Raw genomic sequence first — 12,031 nt, 5'->3', positions numbered from 1 at the left:
AATACTTATTACAAAGTTTCTTAGCGTTGCCTGTACTATTCATGTATGCAACGTTTGCTGAAGCGACAGTGTCTACTTAACAAATCCCTTCTATACAACATTTTCAGAGTGGAAAGTGACCTGTGTTTCTGAGTCTCTCATTTTTTTCAATATGAATTTTATACTTCTCACTGTTGAGTTGCAAAACATGGGATTTGAATGGGGGAAACCAAAAGAACAAAATGCACCTTGGGAACATACACCCTTTGGCAAGTTTATTTTATTTTTTATCTTTTTGTATTTTGCTATTCCATTCCGCATTATTAATATATTGTATCCATCGCAATGAACCGAGACCCAGACGGAAAGCACAGTATTACTGTATATTTTACATTGTGCTAGTTATTAAGGTGAGGTAAACATTTTATTGTTCACATCCTTAGAATCGACAACAAACAGCAGAAACACACACACAACCACCGGAACAGATTCCAATACAAAGAGTCACAGGATCAGGACGGGCTATTCTGTGTAGTGACAACATTTTAGTGATGTTACAAAATGTAGTAAAAAAATAAAAAGGAAAATTATATCCATATGACTGGCTGGCCATTGGCACCCCTGTATTGAAATTTTAAAAAGTTTTACAAGGCACCACACAACGATTTTAAATAATGCAATATATCCGAGACGTCCATGACTTTTGTTATTGTACTGTGTAAACTTAGAGATGTTAAGGCATGTATATGTGCAAAATATAACACTACAAATCAGACTGGCATAGACAATTGACACAGCGTACGGGACAATCCGCTCTGTTTATAATACACAGTGACGTTACAGTAGACACAGTACGGCGACCATGTTCACTGAGACAAGCTAAATATGGCCCTTTGTAAGAGAATTTATTTAATAAATAGAACGTCTTCCCGCTAGGCGATTTTCCCTTTTTTTTTCCTAGCAGTAAAGACTTTATAAGAGAAAGTAGACCTTTTTAGGAGTCTAAATCATAGTGCCAAAAATCAGTCTTTTAATCGAAATCTGTCTTCATGTAGAAAAGTCCATATCAAGGTGTTCACCAAATCTGCTTGATCTTGCTGAAGCCAATGGCTGCCTTGTGACAATACTGATAGCTGAAAGTAATTCTTCACATAGACCCTTGTTAGTTCAGCCATCTCGACTTCAACAAACGCATCATGTTCTCCCCATAGTAGAAGAGTTGGCATGGTCACCTGGTGATGTTTCAATGGTAGACAGCTGAAGAAATAGAAGAAGAGAAAATAAGTTATTTGGTAACCTTTACACCCTTCACTCTCTCACAGTAGATATGAACAGAACACAGGACTATATTGACTATAATGGGATCCATTGGGTGTCCATCAAAATTACTTTTGACAGATGAGAAAGTTGGGCTTGCGGAAATTTTGTTTAGTGATTTATGATAGATCTGTGCCAGATAGGAAGCTAGACTCAGACTACATTCACATCTCTGTTGGAGTCCGCTGCAAAATCCGCAGAGAGAGAAGTTCTGTACGGAGGACTTGTCTCCGCCAGTTTCAGTATAAAAACAGCAGAAACTCAATGGACCCCATTATAGTCTATGAGGTCTACAGGTGTCCGAAGGTAACCTCTGTTTTAGTGGACGGGCTCTCCGTCATTCTTGTCCCCTGGTGGATCCAAACGACAAAGAACCCAGCACAAGTATGAACCTAGCCTTACCTGTATACTGATCTCACTAGGAAAACAGTATAGCAGGAGGAAAATCAACTCATACTGGAAGACTCTTCTGCAAATGTTCTTAGAACAACAGTGCTTGTGGCGGTTTTGCATTTGCTAAACATGTTTAAAACCATAGTTAGGCCAGTTTCACACTGACTCACAAGTCATAGCCTTATAACAGGGTACTTACCTAAAAATATTCCGATAATGGTTTAGAGGACCAGAGAGGGCTCCTGGCTGTGAGAATACATAAAGGTACGCCTCCATGTCCTCCTTTGTGAACCGGGACTTGTGCCCTCTAATTCCAGTGGACTCACTAGTAAACAGATCTTTAAGGATCTACAAAAGAAGAAAAAAAAAGTACAAACACAATATCAAATCACAGGTGGAAACACAATACTAATATTATATATATATTCTATATGCATAGTTTAGCTAACTTTTTGAAGTGCATCTCACCTACATAGAGTGGAGGCAACCAATTTGCAGGCTCAATCAGTACTGATGAGAATGCAGCCTATCAAGTCACTAGGAACCAGTGACCTCATTGAGTAACCCCATCTACAAGAACAACAGCAGTTCATCATATTTAGGATCCATCGTTAGTCTAGGTAAGTGAAGCCAAAACAGCATCACATGTGTTGTTAATGAGGGCTTATATGATCAGAAATTATATTTTAATAGCTTTCTGTCCTCAAAACCCATAAGATTTACAATAGTGCCATGGAAATGTAGAGCCATCTTGATAGACCCTTTTGTGTTCCCAGATGTGGATTATATGTTTTGGTCTTACACTTTAGACCAAGGCCCCACGTTGCAGAAATGCAGATTTTTTTGTTGCAGATTTTGTTGTGGTTTTCTGAGCCAAAGCCAGGAATGGATTGAGCAGAAGGTAGAAATATAAGAACTTCTGATATATTTCCCATTCCATTTGCAGCCACGCTTGGCTTTGGCTCAAAAAACTGCAGCAAAATCTACAACATAAGAAGCTGCGATTCTGCAACATGGAATATGGGAAGCTCTGTGGAATATCAAGGAGATATAACTAGATAGGGGTTTTTTTGTTTGTTTTTTGCATTTTTTTTGTCAACTTGACAATTAATTGGATTTGTATTTTCTGGTAATTTATTTCCATTTTAGGGTAAATAAACTTTTATTAATGCCAAATAGCGGCCACCACTCTCTCTTCACTGCACTATGTACAAACGGTAAAGGAGGAAATATAGCAGATGGGGAAAAAAATAAATAATAGAAAAATATATATTCCAATAGTAGGTCAGTACAGATCACAAAAAAAAAAAAAAGAGCCATGCATTTTACATTTTCAACAAACATTTAACCATGAACAATAGAAGAAATACAATAGGTCTTTTATAATGGCCACGTCAAGCCCAAGGCACATTATGTACCAATTACACGAGTTGTAGAATGGATACAGAAAGGTAGACGAACACCTCTGCAAAATATTCTGATCAATGACATCTTCTATCGTGTCTACAAGGTCTTCTGTAATGTAAGAGTCTCGGTCAGCTCACCTTGTAATCATTTACAGTGTACATTAGTTCAGGAAACCAAGGCATTTGGAAAAAGAAGTAGTAACCGGATTTAAGCAATTGTGAAGGATGTTGAAGAATATATTCTGAAAATACAAATGCCCAAGAGTTATTTCTTTCAGCAAATGTGAGGAATCTTGTACATTAGATCAGGCATGTGAGAATAAAATATAGCAATAGAACAACAATGGTATAATATTTACCACCGAAAAAGTGAACTCTGTAATAGGCATCTTGGGGCTAGTTCAAAGATTTATTTTGCAGGCGCATTTTGACAGGGAATACACCTCAAAATCCACCTGCAAAACGGGCTCCCATTGACTTAAAGGGGCTCTTTCACTGGGAAAAGTCATTTTTATCTAAACACATGCTTGCATAGGCTTTAGAAAGGCTATTCCACACTTACCTTTAGTATGTAGATTGCCTCAGTGGTCTCTGAATAAGTCCGTTTTTTATTCATATGCTAATGAGCCTCCAGCCAGTACAGGAAGTTCCCAGCAGCCTCCTCTCTCCCATTATCTTCTATGTGTGTGAAGCAAACAGGAAGCGAGTCATCAGCAGCAGCAGGAGGAGCCGTCTCCCATAGAAGACAATAGGAGAGGTGTGCACCATCTATCGTGCACTAGTCTAATTAGCATATGAATATAAACGGACTTATTCAGAAACCAGTGAGGCAATCTACATACAAAAGGTAGGTGTGAAATAGACTTTCTAAGGGCTATGCAAAGGTGTGATTAGTTAAAAATGACTTTTCCTAGTGATAGAGCCCCTTTAAATGGGAGCCACTCGCCTCCCCCCCCCCCCCCCAAGGGAAACCCACAGACCCCATAGACTATAATGGGGTCCATATGGTTTCCGCATGAAACATGCAGAGAGAAAAGTGCTGCTTGCAGGACTTCTCTCTGAATGTTGTGTGTGGAAAATGAGCAGAAACCACATGGACCTCATAATAGTCTACGGGGTGCATGGGTTTCCCAGGTAACCGCTTATTAATGTTTATAGGTTTCCATTTGGGGGGGGGAGGGGGGGCCTGAATGTAGATGTGAACAGGGCCTAAGAAAGATATTCAGTGGCTGAAGCCTGATCCTAAACTAGCAATCTCAAAATCTTTACTTGCTGTTGGCCAAGACTAGTATATCTTATGCGAATCTAAGAAAGGAGAAATATTGTGTGAATTATGCCATAAAATGAATAAATATACCACAACTGAGTGCCTAAATGTAAAAAAAAAAAAAAAAAGCAAGCTGGCAGGACAAAGATTCTTACCAAACTTTGTTCTTTTTGCAAAATACTGTATATTTGGCCACCTACTCCTTACAAACCATGCTCATTTTCCTAGTCAATGGTGAAATAAGTTGCAATTTCTTGCACAAATTTCAAGATGCGCAACTGCACCAATGCAATAGACAAGCCCTCTAAATCCTCCATAGTCCTATATGTAGCATGTGTTACATTTCTTTAGACCTTGGCATTTTTAGTACATGTAGATATATAACAAACATTATTTTCCTGCCAGAGCTAGCCCGCACTACATGGTAGGAATATACCTTTACTCCTGCACAGTCTATTTTTTCTGTGACTGTCAGTCGATGTGAGCAGTAATCTTCTATCCTCTGTCGTCTTCACACAATCAATACTTATAAGATTATACCAGAAAAGCTAGAAAGCAGAAGCATTTCACCTCAGGGTCACTGCAATTTTACCAGCATGACTGGTAGATGGCAGACCCACAGAAACAGCGGTTGCTGAATTTAGATCAAAAATATTCAGGCTCGGAGATGAACAACAGGGCAACTAGAAACCAGCAGGGTATGTAATAGCACTCGTAGCATCTCATCAACATCGGCTCACTAGAAAGCCCCGTCCCAAAAAAAACAACAACTCAAAATGGCTTCATTTATTTAGTAAAATGTATTATTAACCATCCAGAAATCTAGAATCATCTTCTATAGAAATAATCCCAAAAAGAAATTACCTAAAGAGAACTGTGCATCAGAAGAGGAGATAAGGCAATATTTGAGGAACTGTACCTTATCTAAATTTGGAACCTTCTTTCCGACCCATTAGGCACATGATTATAAGTTTATCATCATTTTATGAGTATTCTCCATTCCTATTAGATTAGGTTTTGTTACATGGAACGCAGATAAAGCAACCCAACCAATAAATTCAGATCAAGTTACAGGAAAATCCCATATACAACATGGACCAGGAGTCGCTGTTTTGTGTTTCAGTGTATGCAAAAAGGACACTGTTGCGGCACAAGTTATTTTTTGGTTTTTAACTAGATATCATATATGTTGTGGATGACTTTGGACTTGCAGGTTTCCTGGAGAAACAGATTGAGATGAAGCATCGCCAGAGTCCATGTCATAGGCAATGCATCAAGTTCATGCACTGAAGATGGCAGCTGAAAATACAAGGTCAAAACTGAGAGCTAAACTGCAAACTTGATGTGCAGGCATGGTCATGGTTATAGATAGGTGTTGAAGGTCAAGAGACAAGGTGACAGGTACAAAGTACTATATTCCATAAAGGTAGCTCATGCAATTGATATGGAATCGATATCCAAACGTGCGGGTGAGGCTGAGGATATCATTTGATCATATCATAAGTCCTGAATCACAATGACTCCATCAGCAGGCCCAGTTATTGTTCTTGCATCCATATTTCTTTTGGTCTTTATTGGTGAACACTACAGCTGCTCTCGGTCCCTCCTTTTTATTGTACAGATGTAGATGTGGCCCCACAAGGCATTCATTGCAATGGGAGAGCTGGAGATATCTGCACTGCATTACTATTTCCAGCACTGCCATAGAACTGAATAGAGAAGGGGGAGCATCTGTGTCCACCATGGCTACATTCTCAATGGGGGTAAACATCCCCATTCTCAGGATTGGTAGGGGCCTCGGGAGTCTGACCCATTGATCAGCAATTTATCATCCATCCTATGGATAGAGAGCAAATTATTTTCATGGCATAACCCCTTTAAAATAAGTGATTACTTTAGTTATTGGTGCATGGTGATGAAGAGGGAATCAACTAATGGAAGAGGACATCATCAACATGGAAAGAAGCCTTAAAGGGGTTGCCTGCCCACAGGATAGGTCTTCAGTATGTGATCTCTGGGGGGTCAGACATCCAAGCCCTGCACATATCTGCAGTTCTGGCAGCCTCTGAGCAATGGAAACTACAGTAGCGTAACTAAGTCCTAATAAATCAAGTAAGAGGAACAGCTGCACACGCTCCACGTCCACCATGGAAACTTCCAGCGCCCAAAGGCTATTGGAGCAGCTGATCTGGGCAGGGTCACGGATTATATATTGATGTATACGTATGAAAAATCCTAGCATGGGGTACATCAATATATACACTAAGTCCCCTTGTTCTATTAGATCAAGCCTTCGTGCAAGTATAGATTTCCTTGACTGGGGAGTGGGACATCGGAAACTTGGGCACAACTCGAAGCTAAGGTGCACTTTGAGGATATGGTCCAATGTCTTACTAGCTGTAAGGGGAACTGTATGTCTTGTCGTCTATTGTATAACACAGGCAAGATGGAAAGCTGTGGCCTTTGTTACAGTCTGGCATGCGGAGACTCCAACATGTTGTGTGTATTTGTAATAATCTCACAGTGGTGCCCATTACATTACAAGTGATGCGGGCCATGCTGTGTTACTGACAGTCTGATAAATAATACATTGTAAGCCATGAAAGTCTCAGACAGTTAGCACTGCCTAAGGAAAATATAATTTATTCTCAGACATGTTCCAGGAGACTCCAAAGATGCATTTCTTATTTATCTGTTTATTTCCCCCAACACAAGAGCAGCAGCAGTTCCTGCACGGATTCACAAGAAGAAAAAGACTTCCTGAGATCACAACAATATGAGCTCTGATATCAAGGGGGAAGCTAGTCTATTGAAAACCCATCTACTGACATCCATTGTGTCCCTTTTACACTACATGCTTAAGAAAAATATTGCCAGACTATAAAATCCAAGTGCCTATTGCATCATGTTGATGGCAAGCAAAAGCAATAGAAAGTCTTGAGACCCTGCACGATGTGCAGCCAATTGTAATATAGGAGAAGTGCAAGTTTCTCTTGTAGATCTGGCAGCAAGCAAGCAAGTATATGCTTTGGCTTATATTAATGTTGCTGTATTAATCTGTTATGCTGCAGTACCAGTGTTGGTCTATAGATGGTGTAAACCACAGGGTAAACATAGACAGGGTAAATCACTGCTACATATAGTTCTAGCGCGAATAGTTTGTCAGAAGATGGGAAAGCCTTAGGTTAGGTGTTAAATAGAGGGTTTTGTTGGACTTAGGCTAGTTGCACATCTGTTTCTGTGGAGTCCAATCCGGGACCCCTGAACGGAAACCTATACTCAAAAAAAAAAAAAAAATAAAAAAAAAAAAAAAGAGAGTGGTTACCTTGGGTAACCCAAAGACCCCATAGACTAGCACTTCTCTCCGCATGTTTCATGCAGACACCGCACGGACCCAGTTATAGTCTATGGAGTCTGCTTGGGGACCCCCGAATGGAAAACTGAACCGGGCCCAAGTGTCACAACTGTACATAGGTACCTGTGTGCCAGGCACTTCCCAACTAAGAAATTAGGCCTCAAGTCTGAAGTGAGCCTACAAAGCCTGGGCCAAATTAAGACCATGGGCCTGTTGAACCTAGAAGCAGGAGCCAAACTAAAGTAGAGGCCAGCGAGAGATACGGTAGAGTCCGAGAGACTGATGCAGGCCCAAGATGTATTGTGTTGGTGCAGCTGCACAGTTTAGAGTAAACCGCATGTGAACAGTATGGCAGAGGTTTAAAGGAGGGGACAAGAACAAGTGCCAAAATTGAGGGGTTAGATGTCCAAAAGAGGGGCTGTGAACGGAGGTCACTAACTGCAAGGCAGAGATGAGCAGGAGGTGATGTGTATTATGTGTAGTGGAGGACGGAAATACTGGAGAGTATATGGCTAGTAGTCTGCGACTAGTAGTCACAGTCACCAAAGTGTAAATGGAGTCTACAATGACAAAGTGAGCTGTATATAAGGTTTTCTGCAACGTAAAGTGTAAAAAAAAAAAAAAAAAAATACGTTTAAAGTGGAGTCTGGTACTAGGTGTGCTGCCACCACATCAAGTACAGTCATCATGGTCTCCTCTTTACCTGGTCTAGCACCCTTATATCTTTAGGATATTTTTTCACATATCGGCTCAGCACTCATGGGTCAGTAGATATTCAATGTGGATTTATTTGACAAATAGGTAGCAATCCAAACATAACATGTAACGTTTTGTAACCTTGGACCTTCTTTAGACACGGGCTGCCAGAAGTATTGATGTAGTGAAGAATGATGAGGAAGGAAAGCCAGGAGAGCAGGCTATAGGTGACCCAGTAAAGGACTTGGCCACATATAGCGTAATCTCCTGATAGATGCAGGCCACACTCCTATATTCAGGGTTGGGTGTTAAGGAAACAGCCAATAAACCCCTTTAAATTTGGGTTCTTGGGTCAGGATATTAGACATACCCAGCCATTCATTCTACATTAAAGGGGTTATCTAGTTTTTAAAATTGATGGCCATCAATATCAGTTTACAGCCATCCAAAGTCCAGTTCCTTTGTGCATCACTGGTACCGAGTAGCAGCGCTCCTTACGCATTGTAATGGAGACTATAGGTAATGAAGCGCTGTCCTATAGAAGTCTATGGGGCACTGCTGCAGTACCTATACTCACCACTACCTGCCTCGGTACCTGTGATCTGCGGGAGTTCCATTACAGGTGTCAGACCACCCCCAAAAACCAATACCAATGGCTTATCCTGAGGATAGGCCATCAATCTTACACTAGGGTCACACCTGCTTTTAGGCTTCAGTTCTTCGGGTCTGCTTGGGGACCCAAAAAAAACAGAAAACCAATTTGCTTAAAAAGCAGTTACCCCCATAGACTATAATAGGGTCTTACAGGTTTCTGCCCAAAAAATATGGAGAGAAAACTCCTTTATGTAGGACTTTTCTCTTGGCATTTTTCAAGCAGATTCGGGGTTGGAAACTCTGACTAGAGACTGGGTGCTGGTGTGAACCTAGCCTTATATTGTATGGTTTCCTGCTAAAGGTTATCCGGTTCCTATTTGAAACAAATTGGTACATGTGAATTTTTTAATGACAAAGTTGGGTGATAACGCTGGGTTCACACCAGCGTCTGGACTCAGTTATCAGTTTTCCGTCTTCTGCATGCAGAAGACGGAAACCTGTTATGCCGAGTCCGGCCATGAGCGCCAGAGAGCGTTTTTTAGCTCTCCGCGGCAAAACCGTTTTTTTTAAACCGAACACAGAGTACTGCATGTCTGACTGTGTCCGGTTTAAAAAAAAAAACAAAAAAACGTTTCGCCGCGGAAAGCGTAAAACGCTCACTGGCGCTCATGGCCGGATACTTCTCAAACCCATTCAAATGAATGGGTTTGGAAAGAGTCCTGCAGATTTCCATCTCTTGCCCTGTTTTGTGCAGGAAACAGAAACCTGCAGAGCGGAGTCCCGGGCGCAGATGTGAACAAGCCCTGAATGTATAAAAACAAACAAACAGTCTTTAGTTATACAAAAAAGGCCCCTTCTGTTACAGAATAATGCAACACAGCTAATACAGTAAGAAATCACTGTTTTTGTTCAACTCACCTGTAAATACAGTTGGATGGGGAAAACTCAAAACTATAAGTTTGGTGACCATCTCAGGATAGCATATAGCCACTAACCAAGCAATCATCCCACCCCAGTCATGGCCAATAAGGACGCATTTGGTGTAACCTATAAAAGAACAGATAAAGAATTCAGTGACATTATTCAAACACTGTGCAAAAAAATAAATAGAAACACACACACACACACACACACACACACACACACACACACGTATATACATTATTTTCACAATTAAAGTATCCATATATTTTGGGACAATAAGAGCTCCTGTGGGATATCCATTTGTTGTTTGAGCAGGGAGCGGGGCCCCTGGGTTCAGAGCTTCAGGCGGGATTGGGGAGCAAGTACACAGTGTTTTGCTTTGGTATCTTATTTATATTAGCAATATTTGCATGCAACAAAAAAAAAATAAAAAAAAAAAATCCATTGTGCGTTCCACTTTTAGGAAGCAAATAACTTCTGTCCTCACAGTAAAGAAAGCAGCAGAACAGGATCAGAAGGACCATTTTCTCCTATCTGTGGAGGATATTGCCCTGTCTTCGACTTACAAACCTGAGCTACCTGCCCTGACACTGGCTTGGTTACTACCTTGTGTGTCTGCTGCCTGCCACTAACTGTCAGCCTATACTTCACTAATCTCTGCCTCAGCCTTCTAGTGCTTCTGTCCAGCCCCTTGGCAGCAGCCACCTATACCGGGACCACTCTAAAGTGGCACTGCTGCCCATGACACCCCTATGTAACCCGTAGAGATAACAGATGCAAGTGCAATTATCTGAACGGATTGTCTTGCTGGCACTAAGGGACGTCACTTGTCCTATCTCCCAGGTTGTGGTTATAGCAATGCAGTGTAAACAATGGGAGGAATAAGGTCACATAGCATGAAAACAAAGCAGATTTTCTAAAGCAATGTATTTAGAAAAAGGCTTCAATTTACATAAGCTACCAGTATAAATAGGATTCTTGAGAAGGGACAATCCCTTTAAGTAGCACATCAGGCACCAAAACCTCCTGCACTTGTTGCTCAGGAATGGTGAAGGCTAGAGAGAAAATGCTAACTGTACTCAGATATGAGAGAATAGCTATATTTAGGAGATATTCACATGAAGCAAATGTTTGTTGCAAACATTTGTTCTATTTGCCTGATTAGGATTGTCAGAAGTGCGATAGATCTGCCTCATGTGAATACTAGCTTAGATTGTTGATGCTCCTAATACTTCTCCAAATAAGTTTGCAGCAAAAAAAAACAAAAAAAAAAAACCCTGCTAATCACAATACATAAAATACTAACTCTAGACGGCACCTTTACTAATAAGGCGACATCTGGATACCTGGCACGTAATTCTGCTCAGATCATTGCGGCGCTCATAGAGAGGATAGGTCATTTATGCCATATACTTTCCTATTCCGCTACGAGTGCCATCTATTACAATATGTAACCTCCGAGAACAATCTCCAGGGAACGTTCCAGGTCAGTTATGATGTGAACATCAGCCATCATGACTTCTATTCACAGGATTATGGCCCTGGTGACTTCCACCGAGGATATTATAGGAAACAGAGTTTGCCAGCTGTTAAAATTCAGCTTATTGATGTATGCATGCGCCCAAGAAAGCCGTCCCTGTAAAATGTCACTGATTTTATTAAACTGAACTCATTTTCTGCATGCATGTCTAAGAATATATCTCATCTCTTTAGCATAAAGCGGTGGTAATGCGGTAATATTTAGGAGTGAATTCAATTTAAAGTGAAAGTCTGACTTTGGTGGCGGTTCAAAGGAATATACTGTAAAATAGTTGCAATGTAGCAGAGCTGGTTATTTATGTTCCTCTGCAGGACTTGTAGATTTTACATTGTGATGGCACTATGAGCCATACAGCTATGGTACAGTGTCAAACACAATACTGCTACACCTGTATACAAATTGTATACTATATACAGAAGACCCTCACTAGAGTCAACCTATATCCCCCCACTATAGCTCTTGTACTACACACACAAGGTCCAGGCACTATACGGCTTAAGGGAGTAAGCAAATCACTCCGGTCCAGTCACTGACAGTGAAACGTTACATATCCTTTTCCC

General features: G+C 40.8%; 1 protein-coding gene across 1 annotated transcript in view; it reads right to left on the bottom strand.

Moving 5' to 3' along the window:
* Positions 1–348: 348 nt before the first annotated feature.
* The window catches only part of EPHX4 (epoxide hydrolase 4), a 30,125-nt gene continuing 18,442 nt past the window's right edge, over positions 349–12,031 (bottom strand). Inside the window, exons 4-7 of the mRNA XM_075286576.1 lie at positions 9,926–10,054; positions 3,234–3,337; positions 1,889–2,037; positions 349–1,236 (exon numbers count right to left, since the gene is read on the bottom strand). Of these exons, the coding sequence (XP_075142677.1) occupies positions 1,002–1,236; positions 1,889–2,037; positions 3,234–3,337; positions 9,926–10,054 (617 nt within the window). The 3' untranslated portion in view covers positions 349–1,001. The remainder of the gene's footprint in view (positions 1,237–1,888; positions 2,038–3,233; positions 3,338–9,925; positions 10,055–12,031) is intronic.

The sequence above is a fragment of the Leptodactylus fuscus genome, chromosome 9 (assembly GCF_031893055.1).
Source record: "Leptodactylus fuscus isolate aLepFus1 chromosome 9, aLepFus1.hap2, whole genome shotgun sequence".
NCBI classification, from domain to species: Eukaryota; Metazoa; Chordata; class Amphibia; order Anura; family Leptodactylidae; genus Leptodactylus; species Leptodactylus fuscus.
This window is presented reverse-complemented; position numbering and strand designations above follow the sequence as displayed.